At 40.8% G+C, this 21,539-nt stretch overlaps 2 protein-coding genes across 2 annotated transcripts; both read left to right on the top strand.

Annotated features, from left to right (window-relative positions):
* The first annotated feature begins 591 nt into the window (after positions 1-591).
* LOC139465583 (uncharacterized) lies at positions 592-5,646 on the top strand. The gene is made up of 3 exons (XM_071247292.1): positions 592-1,165; positions 4,228-4,306; positions 4,647-5,646. The coding sequence occupies exons 1-3, from the start codon at positions 592-594 to the stop codon at positions 5,365-5,367; spliced, it is 1,374 nt and encodes a 457-aa protein (XP_071103393.1). The 3' UTR covers positions 5,368-5,646.
* Positions 5,647-15,149: 9,503 nt separating this feature from the next.
* Positions 15,150-21,322, top strand: LOC139465582 (uncharacterized). Its single transcript, XM_071247291.1, has 6 exons — positions 15,150-15,237; positions 16,841-17,020; positions 19,145-19,159; positions 19,695-19,763; positions 20,119-20,206; positions 20,952-21,322. The coding sequence occupies exons 1-6, from the start codon at positions 15,150-15,152 to the stop codon at positions 21,208-21,210; spliced, it is 699 nt and encodes a 232-aa protein (XP_071103392.1). The 3' UTR covers positions 21,211-21,322.
* The last annotated feature ends 217 nt before the right edge of the window (positions 21,323-21,539 follow it).

Raw genomic sequence — 21,539 nt, 5'->3', positions numbered from 1 at the left:
TTTTTTACAGAAAATAACATACTTCTCACTCACACATTCACTCTAATAATACAAACATACTACATATATCAAGTATGTATAAACTATTAAAGTTCATATATCATAAGTGCAGTGCAGGGAAGTACATGGCCTCAAACATTAAAGTTTTAAGTATAAAACTAAAATTAAAATGAAAGTTGCTCCTCATTTTCGAAAAGTTTACGATACAGCACTCAAGCACCATATAACTTTTGTTTATTTCCTGTCTTGAAAGCAATATCTTTGTCAATGTTGAATCGTGAAAAAGCTTCCGTTTTAGAAACATGAAAATAAGGTTTTGTATTTTGGAATTTGCATCGTTATATATAGAATTTAGCAATAAGTAAAAGTAAATCGAACACTTCATCTGTATCTATGTTTTCTTTAGCTAAAAAAGTATCAATGTTGCACAAAATGTCAGATTATAAGCAAGAAAACACTGGTCTATCCACACTGCTCATAATCATTGTAAATTAAAAGAGTTACTTTGGACTCGAAGTTTGTTGATCATGTTTCAGGCGAAAGAGAAAGCCTCTACACAACACTTCTTCGATCAACGCAAGCTTAACAACGATGTCGTCTGTGTTGGAAAATAATTCTGATCTGCAACCGGAAAGTCCATTACCAATGATCTTCTATACTGGACTACCCACTGCAGAGGATGCGTACACCGCAGCAGTCGAACAACTACGCGCAGACTACTATACTAAGCTGGACGACTTGTACACGGGGTCTGATCAGCAGCCGTTATCATCATCTGTCATCACTTCAAGCCACCTTATGGCTGCAGGGGCGCAAGGTGGAGGCCCACGTCCAGCTGATCGTCATATATTTAGAGACTCGTGGCATAAGTATTCCGAGATTCAGGATAATCTGTCCGATGCGAACAGCTCACCAAACTGCCCTGGTGCCGGGTGGGATGGAAAAGTAGGGCGTCGGTCAGGCAATTCCGTATCAGGCGTGTACTCTGAAATACACGATGATGGCACGGAACCAGCTATCAGAGAACGACGCAGTCACTACGAGTACTTAAATGCATTGCACCGTCCCTCGGAAGCACGATCTGTAACTCAGACAGAAAGTGGTATCTATGATATTCCGAACGATCCTGGTATAGAAGTTCCCATTAGACGCCAGGCACCAAGTGGTGACTACGCTATTCCGTACGCCAGTCGATATAGCCACAACAAACACAGAGACCATCCAGAGCTATCCGTTTACTATTCTAACATACGACCTGTGACGATTTCCTCACCCGAAACAAACCACTATGATATTCCAAAATGATAATTGAATCATCATCATCATTATTATAATACTGGTGGCCCAGAAACCTATGGTTGTGGGTTCGAATCCCGGTTTGCCCCGATTATGTTTCTAGGTTTGTCAGCAACATGCCCGTGCTCGTGGGTTTCACCGAAGTGGTAAACGTCTGAGATCTGCACCACTTCGGGCTCTCCTCCCACATTAAACTGACACGCCGTGAGATAACTGGAATACTGTTAAAAGCACGTTGAACACAACTCGCTCACTAACTATTGTAATACTTTTGAATACTTCATTTAGCTTACAGGTCATGTTCGTCATGAATATAAGCATTGGTGTGTCCTTCTCTCCCGATTGTTATGTTTATTTGTCAGCAATTCCTGTGTGTTGTTTTTCATATGAGTATTGTTTGATACTAAGGTGTCTTTGTCGTACATACATATTATATCTGGAAGTCTCAGCCTATGAGGGTATTTAAAATATTTTTGTTGATTGGTCATATAAAACCATCAATACTGTTGTGAAATTCAACAAGGGCATTTTCAACGTCCCTTCAAGCACAGTATTGGTGAGTTTATATGATTATGTAATATCCCAACGGGATACATTTAAAACACTTTTATAGTTTTTATTTTGTACATATTATACTTTACAAATCTATATGAAAATAAATATAATGCCAGTGGGCTTTGTGTTCATTAATGGCTCCATTGATTTATATATACCACGACAATACCTGACCAGTTCAGCCACTACGCCACGACATGCATTAACTCTAGACACGTGATGTGGAAATGAAATCGTAATCTGAACGGAAATTGATAGTAGTGGAGTAGTGTTGACAGTGATCTAACATTTTCCCTCAGCAATGTTTGTTTAGCTGGCAGGCATTCACTGGTTTGTTCATTGCAATTCATGGAACATTTAATATGGTTGAGGTCCATTTAGAAGCTGCATATCGTTAGAGACAAAATTTATAAGGGTTACTAATGTCTTCATTCTTTCAATGCAACATTTGAGTACAGGTACTAGTTCCTTAGTCAAGCGTGTGTAATCACTTGTTATACCGAAACAACATTGACAAAGTTAAAAGATGAAATCTATGAAAATACAGCTTCAAACTAAAATAAATTGTATCACTCAACTGATTTCATCGATTGCATTAAAAACGTGAACGCCATAGTGTTTATCAAGCTCAATTATCAATCGAAACAGGTCGTAAAAGGTCAAATAGTGGGGAACATTGCACTGAAAATCAGTGTCGACACGAGGTGTTCGCGAATAGTGAGTGAGTGAGTGAGTATGGTTTTACGCCGCTTTTAGCAATATTCCAGCAATATCGCGGCGGGGGACACAAGAAATGGGCTTCACACATTGTACCCATGTCGGGAATCGAACCCGGGTCTTCGGCGTGACGAGCGAACGCTTTAACCACTAGGCTACCCTACCGCCCCTGTTCGCGAATAGGGTAAGTTGATCCTGATCCTCCGGTGGTGCCCGACCTTCATACACGTTTTTTTTTATAAAAATAGTTGATGCGACGTTGAATTCTAACTCAGTCAAGCGTTTGGTTTGGCACACACATGACTGTGTAAATTCTGAGCGAGATATGTATGACGCTCTTTGAAATCATGCTAGAAAGAGCATGCTCGATTGTGCACATACGATGTTTTACTAAATCGCAATGCTGCCTACATACAATGGTGATGTTATCTGGGGCTTCTAAAGTGGGAACAACTACAGACTTTTCATGCGGGGCTGCCAGATTTTGGATGACATTTCTGGACAGAATGGGTTTGTTCCATTTCTGTTTCCTTTTTTTCAGTGTGTGCATTCTACCCATGACAACACCATGCACTGACATAGCCAGATTACAGTGCCCGGAACCTGACTGACTGTTATACCCGGACATTCAAACACAACACGAAACAACCACTAGATTCCGGGGTGTCCGCCCGTTTGCCTCAGCACAGAGTGGTTTCCCTGACCACTGCTCACAAGCTACAGTTCTGTGTATGCAAGAAGACACATATTGTGTATATTGATGGCGGGTAAGTTCATTGTTTTCAATAACTGCTTTCTTTCATAGATTTTATTTCTCGCGATTAGAGTATAAGAAAGAAGTTGTTATACACATATGCGTTTTGTCTACTTTGTCATCCGCCAACATCTAAGAAATACCCGTCAAACAATGTAACCTGCATGTTGTGTGTGTGTGTTTGTGTTTGTGTGTATGTTTGTGTGTGTGTGTGTTTTGTGTCTGTTGTGCATGTGTGTGTGTGCATGTGTGTGTGTGTTTTGTGTCTGTGTGTTGTGTATGTGTGTGTGAGTGTGTGTATTGTGTCTGTGTGTTGTGTGTGTGCATGTGTGGGTGTGTGTATATTGTGTGTGTGCGTATGTGTGTGTTGTGTCAGTGTGGTGTGTTTGCGCGCGCGTGTGTGTGTGTGTGTGTGTTTTTGTGTGTGTATATTTGTTCTGTCTATATGATATAAAGACCAAATAAATGAACGACTATTTCTACCTGTAACGTTCTAAATACGTTCAATGCAGAAACATGATTGTGGAAGAACAATACGGATTTGTTTTCTATATTATTGTTCCTTGACATAGCTTTGTAACACACCACGGATATCAGGGCTTAGCCTCATGAGTAAAGACTGACTGATTGAACATAGATAATGCATAACTTTATTAAATATACAAATCTGTTATCTCTATACAAACTTCCTCCTTTGTCAACACATGAGTGTGTTGTATTACCGTGTTAATATATTTGATTATAATTCCACTTTATTGTGATGTCTACACTCATAACACATTTCTTGTTAAGAACTTGGAAATATACTGGCATGTTGTAAACACAAAGTTTTATGTGCTGTGAATTCTGCCCGTTTACTTGATTTCGATACAACATGATGCTGTTAAGGATGTCATGTATTTCAGTGATCGTCGACTTCTTCTTAATCATAGGGGTGATTCTCGCCTCTGCCATAGCCGTCACTTGCGCTTTCACCACCAAGCGGTCAGTAGTTGTTTAATAGATTATTTCGCTTCAATCGACTCGAATGTGAGGGACAATGTTTCTGAAACGGAAAGATTCGAAAATATACTGTCGCAACTCAAACGTCAGTGAATAATCAGACTTTTGCAGAAACAGATTCCATATGGCGTACTAGGCAAATTAGTGATGAAAATTAAGTCAATGGTGACACTAGTTGTTCGGGAAATGTGGATGATAATTCGTAGTTCTCCTAAGATAGTAGTAAACAGGTAGTATTTACAATGTCGGTCATATACACACCAAAACGAAAGGTTTGAAAAGTAAAATTTAATCTGAAGTGAAGAACTTTTTAATTTTCCAGACGAAAGCTACCTTTCACACATAACCCGTCCGGGGATGTAAGCGTAACTTCAAAATCATCTCAAGAGAGGAACCCAAATGCTACTCAAGGATCGGAACCGTTTTACGCCAACGTGGACAACTTGAAGGCGGATCCTAAGCAACCGTCACTTTCAGCTGGCGTCTCGTCAAGCCATACTAACACTGGAAGGACAAAAGGAACAGATACACCTCCCGCTCCTCGCAACGGCAGCGAGCCATCAAGCAGTATGTCTGTGACACAGGTTCATCCGTCAGATGTCTCCAGGTCCACAACATGCATTGGTTCTAGGAGGGGAGATCCCAACACATGTCCAGAAAGTACATATTCTGAATCTCAGGACGATACACAAGACACAGGACTCTACTCAAACTACCCATTCTACAGATCGCATGACAGTGCACGACTCGCGCAGCCAGATCACAACCCCCACCTGGATACACAGAGAGAAAGTACCATCTATGTCAATACCAACGTCCGTTATCAGGGGAATAATGCACCTGCGGCTCAAGCGGACCACTACACTTACTTAGACGCTTTGCATCCTTTATCAACGAACAGTATTCCGTCTGAAGGTGACGAGTATGATCTCCCATACGCGTTTCTAGGCAACCGTGCTGTACCCGTTCCGAAGCATGATCACTATATTAATATACCGAGTGCAAAACAGAAAGCGAAGAAGAAGCAAAAAAGAAAGCGTTAATTCAGAACTCGACACATTTAAACGCTGAACGACTACTGAGTCATCACACATAGGACGGATTGAGTCATCAGACATAGGACGGATGAGTCCTCAGCATCTTCATCGAGGTAGATCATAGCACGACTGGTTGCGCTCATGTGCCATGTGTGTACATTTCAATGTAATTAAATCTGCTGGTATTTTCTACCATATGTATGTTAGGATACATTCTTTATCATCCAAAACTGGCTCCCACAGGAGATATCGCTTTGGTGAGATCAAGTAATATCTACACTGTAGATATCGCTGCAATGAAATTGCATCACAATGCTTTGCAGACCATTGTGACCTCATTGGTTACCCTGACGTCACAATCAAATGACATCACTAATGGCTCTGCTACTGAAGCTGTTAGCAGACTTTTTACACTTAAGATACTGGGCCCCGTTTCACAAAGCGATCTTAGCGCTACGATCATCGTAAGCCTATGTTAAAGTATGGGAGTTACGATCGTCTTAGCGCTAATATCACTTTGTTGAACGGGGCCTTGCTTATTACTGTCTACAAACTGAAAAAGATGGAAGAATGATGCTGGATGATAAATAGAATCTCACCCTCGTGTCTTTTGATATCAAATATATCAACACTCGTTGATAAAAGTGGGAAAAATCCTCGGCGAACCTCGGAGTTTTCCTACTTTTATCAACTCATGTTGATATATTTGATGTCAAAAGACACTCTGGCGAGATTCTCTATGTTCCTATTACCTGCTAAGCGTACTATTGGATATTCTAATCTGCCTCAGTACCCTGTCATCTCGGCATGTGCAACCAGAAGCTTTGTTGATCGTGTACGACAGTCCAGCATTGACGTGGCTCACTTGTCTGTTGTCTGTTTTTGACTGCTCTAGCGGGAAACATTCTTCTGTGGAGCAGAACATTGATATTCTAATTAGTGTCGTGTGTCAACATTTCATGAATAAAACATATTTCTAATATTTATCATATTTTCTACTTTGTATTTGGCTGTAAATATTTAACATTGGACATCATATGCTTCTTATTTAAGATTATACTAAGACCTGTGCATGTTCAGAATTTCGATGTAGGCATGCAACTATATGGATTACGTACGACCGAGAAAGGACAACAACGCTGATGCGATTATATACAAATACAAGATTAATACAGATGTTATGATCACCCGGAAATTTCAAAAGTATGCCGCGTCGCCCTCTTAACAAATGATTTTAATTCTGTATATTTCCTCCTTACACACGGGTATCATAATGCTGGCGTAACTGCTACTTCCGCTTTCAGTACTATGTGAGACGACAGGATAATATGTTACATTATACTTCGTATTGAAGGAAAACAGCAGGGAAAATGAAAATATACACTTGAAATATGGAATTGACCTAATCATTGCTGACGTTAAAAAAGTGTTACAAGGAAGAAAACGGTAACCGAAACACTGCAAACCTTGGGTCCAAAATACAACATTACTGTGATACCCGTGTGAAATACATTACCATCCCATAACCCGTGTGTTTGTGTGTGTGTTTGTGTGTGTTTGGTCAAATGACGCCGTGAACCGTATTTGAGTTATATCCCCGCTGGAACGCCTACTGGTCACAACAAACTGCATCGCCTTCGGTGACTTGGCTTCAATTGTGCTTTGCTCTGGATTAACAGCTAATTTCGACCAGAGGTGAAAAATACTAAACTAAATTAATCAGTTCCTTATTTCGCATAATGAAAGTTGCGTCCTTTCAAGAAATTGCCAAAAAAATATATCCTGTCTTGAAAAAACTCATCTCAGCCACCCCTCCCACAGTCCCCGAATATGAAGTCGCTCCAGTACTGACACATCTTCCCGAGGCAAGGTAGTTAACTGACTATAGAAGTCCAGTTTCCACTCTTGCCGATCTAGGCTGACAATATGGAGTTATATTTTGGCTGGACTAACCAATCTATGCACAGTCCAAAAATTGCAAATCAAAATTGCGTAACGACTTCGACATCTGGTACGTAAACTGACGTGCAGATTTCGGTCGATTGCAGGATTTGCAAAGCATGTGTACCGTCAACTTAGCGTCAACAGATATTAACCATACAATAATCAACTCCCCCTCCACTGATTTACCCACTTGAACTAGGAATAGAGGCGACCAGTGAGAAGGCCTTATATATTTATATTTAGATCTATGCATTAAGTCAGAGGGACAAAGCAAGACTGTATTACAAGAGGGATGACTTTAGTTTCCATAGTGTCATCTTTCCCTTTATGTCCCTATATACTCCAGCAGTTCAATTCTGAGGTGTATAATTTCACAACGTTTCACTTACAATCGAGCATGCTCTTTCTCCCAAGATTTCAAAAAAGCGTGATGCGACACAGGCGCAATGGTTGTTTGATCATGATTACAATTTACAAGGCCTCAGTAAATCTTTCAAAAAGCTTTATGGCAGTTATGTGGAGGATATTTCCAAATTTGACGCATCAGTGACAAACATTATGTCCGACACATTTCCCTCTTTTGACTTGTACCACATGTTCGCGTGTTTTTAGGTGAATAGTTGACTTGCCTTTGCATGTGCTTGTGACGGGAGATAGCGGTGGGAAAGGCTACGCTCACCTTTTCGCGAACACGTGGCAGCATCACTATTTGATACGTAAAAACATGCTCATGATACAGTCGGAATCGAAAGATTGAATCTGCTTTTGGCAGATATTTGTTATGACTATGAAACATACTTTATAGCTTTTATTTATGTGTAACGAGCTTACACTGTCCAAGAAAGGGACGTTTCTTTGCTTTGAATCTCTCAGTGACATTTCTTGTCTTGTTTTGTCAACGTACAACACACAACTGTCAAAGATATTTCCGCTGTAAACCAATACGTCCGGAAGCGGATCACGACAAAAGCGAACTGTTTCATGAATGATCAACCTTGTATTCCCTTTGTACGTTAATAGAATCTGTCATGTCACCCATGAAACGCCGGATGTTTAGTCACTATAACGTTACCCCGCTCCTCAAAAATACATAGTCTACAAACACACGGTAAATGGAGGATGACGTTCTCTGTGGTTATCATACTTGTGTTACTGGTCGGAACAGGACACGTCTACAGTGATGTACAATCAGGTATGTACATCTACCATTTTTTTTGTACAAAGATATGTATGTTTACATGTATGTAAGTGATTGCTCCATCAGTGTGACTGCCGTTCTCATTAAGTGACCCATACCCGTAGTAAGTATACATGTATGTAGGAGAAATTTGGGGGGGGGGGGGGGGGGGGGGGGGGGGCGGTTGGATCGTGGCTGGGGTGGGGAGGGTGGGTGTGTGAAGTGGCGTACTCATTTTGAAAAGCAGGACCCCAATCAGCAGATACCAGTAGCATCTAAGGCATTTAGCAACATGAGATGTCACAGGTAGACAATAACAGTTTGGGGCTACAGAAACAGAGATTAGGGTGATGCTTAACTTATTGCAAGGTGTATGTTATTGGTGCATGTCAAACATACTTTTACATTCAAATAAATTGGCAGACTGAGACTGATTAAGTTCGTGAATACCTGGTAGTGTCGCTATTGGATGGTGATTCATAAAACACATACACACATGCTCATGATATTGTCAGAGTTGTCCAATTTACCCTGCTTAAAGAAGAACCTTCTTAGGATTATGGACATAATTTTGTCGCTTTATAGACCGCATCCGTGGTCTAGTGGGTTCGATCACCCTGCTGCTCCATACCAAAAAGACGTTAAAAGATGGTACTTGTAGATACCTTGTCTGCCCCTCGGCATTAAGGGGCTAAAACAAGGACTGGTCGGATCGGGGTCCGTATACTGTGTCTGAGTGGGATATTAATGTTGAAATTGCGGCATGGTATCTCAGTGGGCTAGCACTATAAATCGGCATCAGTCCGGTCTAGTACAAGCAGCCACACAAACGTGCATGCAAGTCGCTATATAAGTGCAACGTTCCAGGACGCGACTTTAAACCCAATTTCACCTCTCCTCACCTTGCCTCTATATATTTGAGTAAGGGCGATTAGCGGGGATGACGATTGATATAACTCAAGTGGGCTGCTGAAGGAGAACACGGGTCAGCTAGGTTGATGTGGCGTGAAGCAGCTTGCAGCATCAAATCAGGGACATACATGTCACGATGTAACAGCTGATGATGTGGTAGTGAAGCCCCTCCCGCGCTGATCGTCGTCACGACTTCGGTCACGACTTCGCCTTCGGACACGGCGAAGCGACGTAACCTTAGAATTGGCAAATAAATGTTAATATTAATTAAAATGTTTTGATGGAAGGTCATTTAGGTAGGTAAGGAAACATATCCTCTTTTCATGGATATTCATCATATGCTTTGTTTTAGCATCTTCATCATCACAAGACATCTCCACAAGAGAACCATTTACCACAGAACCACATTCGTGTAAGCAAGTTTGCTATTCCTAAGCATGAGGTACATTATTCTGGGGAAGCAAGTCGAATACCATGTCGAACACACATCTTTGAGATAAGTTACATTTCAAGAGTTTTATCTACACGTTCTTAAACATTATACTACCATATCAGACGTATTGCTACACTTGGCGTAAGAAGCGTCTCAGAGGATCGGGTTGAAACTTCCTTTCTTGTATGATTGCTTGTCACTGAACCCAACAGCTTTGTGTGCACGTATTACTCCTAATATCAATCACTGGTTTGTCTGATCAGGACCCGATTGTTTACAGGCCGTCGTGGTATAACTGGAATATTGAGTCAGTGAGTGAGTAGGGTTTATCGCCACTTTTTACAGTATTCCAGTCATATCGCGGCGTGTCAGCTTACAGTGATGCAAATCTCAGACGTTTACCACTTCGGTAAAACCCACGAGCACGGGTATGCTACGATAAACCTAGAAACATAATCATAGGTTTCTGGTGTGCCCAAGGGACGCAACTCTGCAAAGCGAATCGCGACGCCTTAGACGACTGGGCCACCCGTGCCCCCACTGGAATATTGAAGAAAATCAACTCTATAAGAGAACACATAAGGTGATAATGACACCGACATAACGATGAACTGCATTTAAACAACTATCACACTGAATTGCACAATACTCTCATATCAAGGATAGTTAAAGAATTTAGAGTTTAGATTTTTGAAATGCTAAAAACTAATACACAAGAGATCAGTGATGAATTTCAGAAAGATATCTGCACATTAACTCGTTTGTTTGTTGTTTAACGCCTGGCCACCCGATTCCATTAGTCGCCTTTTACGGCAAGCATGAGTTGTTGAAGACCTATTCTATCCCGGATCTTCATGGGTCCTGCACATAAGTGTACATTTTCGTTGATTAAGTATATTGAGCTTGATACTGTATCATCTGGATGGTAGGTAAACTGTGAGTTAGGTTGATATATACGGAAATAAATCATTGATGTGTTATCAAATATGGTTTATGAATAGAAGCGAACAGGTTCTTGTTATCACAATGTCTGATGTTGTACCAATACTGTTTATATACATAAACATAAACATCAATATAATACTTCGAGTAAATCACACTTTAACACTGATAGTCGTCATATAGCTCTAACACTGCTGAATGCGGCGTTTAACAACAAACAATTTAACACTGGTGAGGTTAAATGCCTCAAGTATATATGTGACTTAAAGAAAATATGAGGCAGAGGCATTTATGTGGGTGAAGTATTATATGGAATCGTGTAATGTATGTAGTGTGCGTCATCACGGAAACACTTCGTGTCATCACATATTTAGACTGCATGTAAATACATAAAGGATGACACATGTTCAATTGAAACGCAGCCGGTAACGGCCTCCCAACCTACAGGGTGATACAGTTTCGGTGTGGCAGGACATAGTGTTGTACATCTGCTATTTGTAGCGACAACAACCCTATGGCTATGTATTATCCAATGCGAGACTTGTTTTATCGATCAAGGACATATTAACTGCACCCCAGTGCTACAAGTTTGTCAACTTTTGAGTTCTCCCATTGACTTCCAGTGTTATGTCAGGGTATCAGGTAGCCATTGCCAGATCATATATAAACACAGAAACTGAAATATCTTTAGCAATAAGACATTAATTGTACTTCTCCCATGTTAAGACATTGGCTGTTGGTGCTGCACAAACATGAAGGAATACAAGCATCTTACAACTGTTTCGGGGCGGTGGGGTAGCCTTGTGGTTAAAGCGTTCGCCCGTCACGCAGAAGTTCCGGGTTCGATTCCAGACATGGGTGCAATTTGTGTACAAGTCCGTTTCTGGTGTCCCCGGCCGTGATATTGCTGGTGTACCCAATCATACTTAATCTCAAATGTATCAGGATTCCTGTCTGTTTCAGTTACGTACAAGGTCTTTGTTGGTGTGTGGCTTGGACTTATCATAGTTGAGACTGTCATCATCTGCATAATGATTTGCTGCTTAATCTTACGGTGTGTACGGAAGGGTTTCTGTTCTCATGAATTCGCGTTGATGTACACTAACGGGAAAAAGTAACTTGCTTCATTTATAGTTAAATAAAAACATTTATTCTGAAATTAAATAATGCATATTTCAATACATATTCATGACGGTATCTCCTCCACTTTAGGGTCGTGATTCCTAATTTGAACGTGCATGTTCACGCACGGCGTACACTTGGGATGTTTGCATGTTTGGTGGGAAAAGTTTTCTGTATTTTCATTTTAGTTTTTGACATTTTCGTTTCACTTTTCAGCGATTCAATATCTTTTTTACACATGATTTATCACATATTTGTAAGACAAATCGTGTTAATTTGCAAAAGGTTACGATAAAAGTGAGTGAAATATCAAAATATGGAAAAACAGACTCCATGTCCCTTATGGGCCACCGTACAAAAACAGAGTCGATTGTACGATTCGACTTTCTGAGCATGTGTTTATGAATCGCTATCAAATCGTGACGATACCGGGTGTTCGCGAATAGGAGAATGTATCCTGCCCCACCGGTGGCACCCCTCAGAAGCACATGCAAAGGCAAGTCAATTGTTCACCTGAAAATACACGGGACATATCGTACAACTCAAAATAAGGAATTGCATCGGACATAATTATTGTCACTGATGCTTTCAATTTGGAAATGACCTCCACATGTCTACCATAACCTTTTGCTCATCAGGCGCTCGTGAAACACTTTCGTTTACGCAATGTCACGTTATGCTGAAAAATCAACGTCTACGCGCCGTGTGTATGCTGCAAACGGGAACGTCGCAACAGGAAGTTGAAAGACATTTCAATGTTCATCTAAACACATCATCTCTTTAGAAAGGAACCGCCTCTGTGGTCTAATGGTAGACCAACAGCTCGGAGAGCGGAAGGTCCGGGGTTCGATCCCCGTCATACCAAAATATGTTAAAAGATGGTACTTGTTGTTACCCTGTTAAGGGGCTAAAAGGGGCTAAACAAGGACTGGACGGCTCGGAGTCCGTATACTGTGTCTAAGTGGGGTTATGTCATGTTAAATTGCGGCATGATATCTCATTGAGCTAGCACTACAAATCGGCATCCTGACTAGTACGAGCAGCCACACAACACGTGCATGGACGTCGCTATATAAGTGCAATAATCTTGGACGCGACTTTAAACCCCACTTCACCTCACCTCACCTCACCTCACCTCTTTGGAGAGGTTACCTACAGCAGGACAACAGTCCTGACTTGCCACGGGCCGGTCGTCAACGTGTGACGTCAAGTAAACTCGACAACCATATTCGGTTGGTGCTTCTACGGAATCAGTACCAAGCTGCCACATTAACAACTCGGACAATTCCTGTGTTGAGGGGCAAGCACTTGAGAGGGCACAACATCCGACACTAACGTTCAGCGATACTTGACAACGTTGTAGTTTCCAAGTCACTGTCAGGCACGCCTTGCTGGTGTAGACAGCATCTGATGTTCAGAAGACAGGGCGGGAGAGTACACTCTTCACGGATGAGTACAGGTTTCAACTCAGATGGCCGTGCAGGGGTCTACATGAGTTAAGGAGAACGTTTAAGCGAAGCTTGCGTTACTCAGCGTCGTCAGTTTGGGAGTAGACTACCGGGACGACATCGTTCGAGATCATATTCTACCCTTTCTGCAAATACAGGGACGTAATGTCACCTAGCCCGATTGTGCCCGTCCAGACCTTTTGATGCATCACAATTTAAACATTGCTGTTCTGCCATGGCCGGCTGTTTCTCCAGATCCCTCCACGATTGAAGGTGTCTGGGATGAGATGGAACGACGCCTAAGACAGGGCTAGTAACACAATTTCCAAGTTGGGCCAATCTTTGGTTGAAAATTGGAACAGCTGTTTTCAATCATCTGGTGTCTTCAATGCGCCACCGCTGCCTCGCCTGCATCAAATGGTGGTCACACCTGATATTGACATTTTTAATTGCGTTGTTACATCACTCCTGTTTTAGGGCTAGACACTCTCCTGTTACCAGATATAGGTTTTGTCAAGGTATATGTTATGATATGAACCTGATCAGACGAATGATCAAATATTATGTTGCTATTTTAAATAACTTAACATTTACACCACTTTATATGAACCAGTTACATCTTGCCGTTATTATATTTTTATTCTTTTATTCATTATTCTTCTATGTTTAGATTCTGTACGTCAAATACCCGGTTGATACATGTGTGAACTTATGTTTTAGACCAAACAAGCCATATAACGATGTAGAATCGCAAGCTGAAGTATTCCCAAACAATTAAAATATCGGGAGAAACATCGTTCTGTCAAGCTAAAGGATGTGACTATGAGATCTGACGTAAATGAGATCAGTGTGTCTTGCTGGGATTGACTTACTAGAACTGCCATCTTGCCCGGTGAATGTTGCAGAGTTGATCGTGATTTCAACCTTTGTGTCGCGTCTCCCTTGACATCCATCTGCACGGAGCTATCCCAGGGTCATGGTACGTTAACATCCACAGTTGGTCTGATCCACCAAGCTTCATATTACATGCATGTATACCAGGTGTTCGCGAACAGGTGTGCATATCCTGCCCATCGGTGACACTTGTCAAAAACACATGCAAAGGCAAGTTAACTGTTAAACAAACATTGCAACACATGCTACTTGTCAAAATACGACTCTGGGCGCGTAGACTTTCGTTGCTACTTTGGGGCTTTATCAAGATTTGTCAGTTATAATGTCATATGGACAGCTTTATTTAATGCCTAGTATATAATGTAAAACATAACAACTATTACAGACCGTGTGAGAAGTACGCATAATGTCGGACAGCGCACGTTAAATCGCCTATAATAGGTAAGTAACTATTACAAAATAAAACATGGAGGCATGGATCAAAAGTTCCAGCTATATTATTTGATTTTTCAACATCGTCGAAACAGAATGATTTACCATCCACCAGTTAACGCCGTAAAACAAGCTGTATGGGTGCAGTCGGTGGGCTGCGACATGTTTACCCTTATCACGAACACCTGGTGTCATCACTGATTTTCAATCATCTAGTCATAGAATTGTCTTCCTATATTATCTTTTACGTCCACTGTTAGCTGTTTCGCCGGATGATAAAGACCAGACAGTCTCTCGCATCGACGTTATGTATTTCCTCTTCACGAGTCACACAACTGAAACAAATTGTCATAGACTAAGTGAATTGATTATCGGTGATGTGCCTGGCGTGAGTCAGGTCCGAACCAGGAAACTGTTCAGTGTTAAGTAGGGATCTATGTACGATCTGGCAATCATCTGTTTCACAGTGCACGTTGTAGGCAAGATGACTACTGTCGGCATCCGTCTCCCTGTCGGACAACTTGCCGTTTACATGATGCTTATTGGATTCGACAATATGGACCAAATACAAGGTAAGAACGATTTTATAATGATTCATGTCTTTCTACTTTGCCTTATGCTTACATTAATGACGTTTGTCAATGTAATTTGTAAACTGTATATCACATTCATATGTAAGTCATGACAAATGGGTTGGTAATCTGAATTTGATAAGAAAGGTTTTCGATTTTATGAACACCTAAATTAAGGAACACATAGAGAAAACCTACTTATCTGGAAACATGTAAATGGACGCAGCATACATGGCTTGTAATACCCTCCGTGTTTATGCCACAAGCTTTCAGGGGACCAATATTCGTATTATTTTACTTCGATTAAAACTCCGAAAAAAATCAACCGTGAAGCTAACTTCTACAAATGGTGCTTTCATCTGACACGAACGATGAATGTCTTTGTGAATATATTTACACCACAATAATAAAGTTCACTTTCTATTTTCGTTTATGGTATTGAATACATTTCTCCTTCGTTACCCAACCCCCCGACACTAGTTATGAAACTTTATAAACTTCCGTTATGTTTTTCATGAATATTATTTTTGGATACTTTAAATATTTCTAATTCAGTTTCATTGCGGAAACATTGATCGTTTGGTTGAATCTACAAAGAATGTTTATTGGACGTATCTTAGTTCTGTTTGCTATATATATATACTTTAAAACTTTCGAATGCATCTCTTTGCGTTGTTAAAGACTACAGTCGAGCCTCGTTGTGTCGAACTTGGATGTATCGAAGTCCCGGTTGTCACGAACTCATTTCGGAGTCCCAAGTATCCAAATTAAGCTTTAAGTTCCCCTGGTGTTTCAAACCCCGGATAACTTGTTGTTCAGGTGCCCACGAGTTCGTCACAACGACGTTCGTAAAAACTAATAAAATCAGATTTGGGAAACACAACATCAACGTCAAATAAACTGCACCAAACACTTACATTTTAATTCTGTATATGAATTTCCCCATGCGCTGTGACGTATCCAAGGTATTTACAAAATTCAACATCTTGCTTACATGGGTAATCACAATATACAAGGAAGGAAACAAAAAAATGTCAAATTTTAAATCAAGTGCTGTCAAATTAATCTTTGCTCAAAACGTGGGGCACGGGTGGCCCTATCGTCTGTTGCGCTGCAATTCGTTGTGTAGCGTTGCGTCTCTTGGGCACAGCAGAAACCTATGATTGTGGATTCAAATCCATGTTCGCCGTGCTTGTGGGTCTAATCACAGTTGCCAACGTCCTGCATCACTTCGGTTTTCTTCCCACTTTAAGATGATACGCCGGGATAAAACTGGAATGATAATCAAAAGCGGCGTTAAGACCCAATTCACTCACTCACCCACTCACCGACTCGAAACGTTTGTTTCGGCTTTGCACATACACAAAGCTGTAATTACAAGTGTCATCCTACGTAATTCAACAAAGTTTGTTAAAAAACGCAACTGGCCCATACGCTGTTTCCGTTTGATGCATGGTCTAGCAAAGTATAATACAACTGCATTTTTAGATGTGTATTATATGTATATTATAGGTATGTTATTTATCTAGATTAACTACTGCAATATAACAACGTGTATTACTGTCATTCATTATACTTAATACATATCATTTTGTCTCTCTAGCTTTCGGAGCGAGCAGTGGCTTATGTGTTAAAGCAAACTTTACCACCGCTGAGAACGACTGCAAAAATAGAAGCAATGGAATAATGAATATTTCGGACTTAGCAATATCAGAAGTCGGAAAACAGGTTCATGGTGTCGTAGCTAGATTCAAAGAAATTTGGATACGAGGAAACAAGGAGGGTAAATTAAAGCATTATGTTTTTGTACATCGATCACTGATATTTCAGGTAATGTAAAATACTTATACCTGCAATATCTATAATACTGAACGCTTAAACAGCATGATGATGCACGGGTGGCCCAGTCGTCTAAGGCGCCGCGATTCGCTGTGCAGAGTTGCGTCCCTTGGGAACGCCAGAAACCTATGATTGTTGGTTCGAATCCCGGTTCGCCCCGATTATGTTTCTAGGTTTGTCAGCACCATACCCGTGCTCGTGGGTTTCACCGATGTAGTAAACGTCTGAGACCTGCATCACTTCGGGCCTTCCTCCCACATTAAGCTGACACGCCGCGATATAACTTTAATACTGTTAAAAGCGGTGTTAAATTCTACTCACTCACTTAAACGGCATGACACATTCCCATGACAGGTTGAGTATATTTTGAGAATCTTTTGACATGATGTAGTCGTAAAGATTCAACGCATGACACAAACGCAAACGGGTAAATGAAAATGAAACATGAATATGAAACTTAAATAAACTCTCCTGCTCTTTAAGGTCCCTGTTAATGTCTTTGTGTTGGATACGCGTGAAAATAACAAGGGTAGATGCAATCGCTTTGGCAATAACTATATCTTTCATTTATTCGTTTATGATAATGAAACATTTATAGATCCAGTAGACAACGTTTATAACGAACACGCTTATAACGAAATGGCGGATATAAGGAACTTTTGTTAGTCCCGTCCATTTGTTGTATACATGTTGCATATATGCTTAAAACGAACTACGGTTATAACGAACTAAACTGGTGGTCCCTTTGAGTTCGTTATAACCGTAGTTTACTGTCTTTTCTTCTTCGATGAACATACTTTCATTGTTTGGTATTACGTTAAACTGCAATTTAACCCATCTTTTCCTTTGTGCACCGCAGGAGCCTGCTTAACTTATACTGAGGCACGTGGGACAAACAGTAAGCGTTATATAATGCCATTAGGAATGAGTGAGTGAGTTGTGTTTAACGCCGCTATTGACAGTATTCCAGTTATACCACGGCGTCTTAGCTTAATGTGGGAGGACAGTCCGAAGTGATACAAGTCTCTGACGTTTACCATTTTGGTGAAACCCACGAGCAGGGGTATGCTACGACAAACCTAGAAACATAATCGGGGCGAACAGAGGTTTGAAACCCTAATCATAGGTTTCTGTCGTGCCCAAGGGACGCAACTCTGTACAATGAATTACGGCGCCTCAGATGACTGGGCCACACGTCACCGCTAATATCTAGGGCGGTGTATGACGTAACAAATGACATCTGTCCACATATGTTTCAGTGACATAATTGAGTGAGTGAGTGAGTGAGTATGGTTTTACGTCGCTTTTAGCAATATTCCAGCAATATCACGGCGGGGGAAATGGGCTTCACACATTGTACCCATGTCCGGAATCGAACCCGGGTCTTCGGCGTGACGAGCGAACGCTTTAACCACTAGGCTACCCAACCGCTCCTTCAGTGATATAACCATGGCATACTCCGAGAATATACTTTGCGTAATACAACATGCATGCCATGAGTAGTGAGGTAGATCATTACAGAATAGTCTAAATAGGTCAAAGACATGACGTCATATTGCGTTATATAACGTGCTATAGGGCCACATGATTCATTCAAACGTCAGCCTGATGTGCACACAGTGTAACCTTATAAATCTGGATCCACTTATATCGGAAACACCGTTTCCTTCCGAGAGACCCCACATAATTTGTCTGTAACAAGCATTTGCGACTCTCGAAAGGTGTTAATCGGGACAATATCCAGACACATGGGGCCTGGCATGTACTGACACATGATTGTAATATTCGTATTTACTCTGATACAGCGAACGACAATAAGAAATTCCAAAACGCCAGCTGTGATGAACTGCATTACTACGTCTGTAAGATGAGTGCTGGTAAGTATTAATAATACGTTTATAGCGTTATCACGTAATTTAATTGTTGGTACGTAAAAACATTAAATCTTTTACATATAAACGTACGGATAGGAGCCCTTCTAAAATGGCAGTGGATTTTGTAACTATGAAAGCAGCATTAAACCATCATGCTTGTTCACAAACTGAATAAAACATTTCATATTTTGCAGGTAACCCTAAAAATGGTACGTATATTGAACGTATGACTGTCCATTAGAGTGTTACACACACGCGCCTTTTCTCTGTGAGTGAGTGAGTATGGTGTTACGCCTCTTTAAGCAATATTCCAGCAATATCACGGCGGAGGACACCAGAAATGGGCTTCACACATTGTACCCATGTCGGGTACGAGCGAATGTTTAACCACTAGGCTACCCTGCCGCCCTCTTTTCCTTGTAGTTTGTTATTTTGAATCTTCATGTATAATACATACAATAATATAGAAGGTTGTTCTGTGGACATGTAGTTCTTGAAGAACATGTCGTCAAAACTAAAGCTGAGACGAAATTGTAAATTCCGCGTTTTGCAGAACATCTTTTCCCGCATTGTTGGTTCCACGTTCATTAAGCAGAATATATACATTCCACAACTTCTTCATTTAGTGTTTGCATTTTCCAGACACAATAATCATTAGCAATGAATAATAGGTTGTTCGCTGTCAGTTCCATCGGTTCAACGTATTTCACTTAATCCCAATATCTATTTGTTCATGGAATCCAGGTTCAAAGTTCCCATATGATGTCACTTGTCCTGAGATTCAGCTGACATCACATCAAAGGTCTGCAATGGGTAAACACGAGTCATTTTCAAATAACGTAATGTGCAACTTTTACTTTTAACTGTAATGTGATAAAAAAAAGGTGGCGTTAGCTTTCATTCTATTATAGCATCATGACACTGTAGATTCATCCCGGTTTCAGAGCTATTTCACAACGTCTCCAATTTATTCGTTTGTGAAATTGTTGTAAGGTTACCATAGTTGCCTGTGTGATGTTCCACAACGATGTATTCTCATACAAAGGCATGTGCGCGAGGCACAACTTTAACGCATTACACACACTGGTTTCATAAAAAACAGGCTTTCACATGAGTGTATACACGTATATTTGATATAAATTCCTTACTTTGTGTTTTTCATTTGCAGGGTTTATGAGTCCGTTGATTATTTCCATGGTGTGCATCTTCGTTGTACTTGTCATTGGCATCATTGCAGTATATCTCATCGTCGAAAGGTAAGCATGGGGATTTGACGCTAACATGATCAGTGTTTTATAATGACTTCTTCTGCAACAGTACCAACTAAAAAGACCCACTGCTACCACTGAGATATTCGAAAACAGTACACATGCAGAACTCTTAACATATCTCAAAATTCGTTTGGAGGTTCTCATATTTGCGTTGGCAGAACCATGTGTATGAGCCAGCAGTCATGCTCCTGGTATCCTTGTAGACATGGTCCTAATGGGCGATAGCGGTTAGGTTCAACGCATGCGTGGTAATACTGAGTCGGCAATTGGTCATAACTTGGTATTCTCTACAGAATACGAGGTGAATACGAGGTGAAAACGAGGTGAATACGAGGTGAAAGAACACCTCGTAGTCACAAGTCCTTCTTGGTGGGTTACACTTCCGGATCTCTGGCCAACCTCAGTCACCTTATGGCCACATCACATCAACAGGTCATCAATTCATCCATTTAAGTATGAACACTTTTTTCTGAAAATAGTTAATAGCACAAAGTACAAATAGAAAGTATCCTTGTTACGGACGAGGTGGTATTTGATGAAATTAGATTTGACATCCAAATTGCTGTTTAATTCAACACGAAACTGAAATTACCCAAAATACATTTGAAACTACCAAGTATAATTGGGACCACACCCACACACAAAATACAACTTTCTTGTTCTTATGAATATCGCCATACGCAGTAACCTACGTGTGTATTGCTATGTAACACTCGGGTTTATCTTTCAGGGAGAAGAATGGAAAGACGAATGGGATGCCGTCGCAAGCAGGTGATGCTCGATACATGAGAAGTAACCCTGCAGATAACAGGGAGTCTGGTCTCCACACAGAAGGTAATGAAGCTGGCAACCACGACAGCCTCACATCTGTTCAGGCCCAAGGTCCTCTAGGTGCTGAGGACGAGGGTGTGGACGTCGTTGTAGTACAGTGTGAAGACCCTAGAGAAGCGGACGACCTTCATGACAACCCTTTATACGTCACTTACTGACCTGCAAACTAGGGACGCGTGTATGCCTGACGGCTATACAGTGTCAGCCATACTGAGGCGGAATGCTACCAGATAGTCCAGGTATACATAATCTAACACACAGAAATAACAGTTGAGGGGATTCATACTATTCATGTACGTGTGATTTTGCAAAAGATCAACATTGTGCGTTCAACAGCGAACAGGGTAAACGTTGTTTTGCTCTTACATAACGCTATTTGCTGTCAAAAGATCAACATTGTGCGTTCATACAATCTTGTATACTTGTTCACTTGTTAACTATAATATATACAAAACTATGAATACTTGACAACGTAGTCAGTAACTTC

The sequence above is a fragment of the Haliotis cracherodii genome, unplaced genomic scaffold, assembly GCF_022045235.1.
Source record: "Haliotis cracherodii isolate W230 unplaced genomic scaffold, xgHalCrac1.p SCAF_18, whole genome shotgun sequence".
NCBI lineage: Eukaryota > Metazoa > Mollusca > Gastropoda > Lepetellida > Haliotidae > Haliotis > Haliotis cracherodii.
Note: the sequence above shows the minus strand (reverse complement) of the source record. Positions and strands in the feature narration are given on the sequence as shown.

Bases quoted from the DNA above. Each gene is read 5' to 3' on its own strand.
- LOC139465583 (XM_071247292.1), top strand. From the start codon at position 592: ATGTCGTCTGTGTTGGAAAATAATTCTGATCTGCAACCGGAAAGTCCA. The intron at 1,166-4,227 runs GTGACTACGCTA...CATGTATTTCAG, and splicing joins TAGACGCCAGGCACCAAGTG to TGATCGTCGACTTCTTCTTA. The intron at 4,307-4,646 runs GTCAGTAGTTGT...TTAATTTTCCAG, and splicing joins TGCGCTTTCACCACCAAGCG to ACGAAAGCTACCTTTCACAC.
- LOC139465582 (XM_071247291.1), top strand. From the start codon at position 15,150: ATGACTACTGTCGGCATCCGTCTCCCTGTCGGACAACTTGCCGTTTAC. The intron at 15,238-16,840 runs GTAAGAACGATT...TTGTCTCTCTAG, and splicing joins CAATATGGACCAAATACAAG to CTTTCGGAGCGAGCAGTGGC. The intron at 20,207-20,951 runs GTAAGCATGGGG...TTTATCTTTCAG, and splicing joins GTATATCTCATCGTCGAAAG to GGAGAAGAATGGAAAGACGA.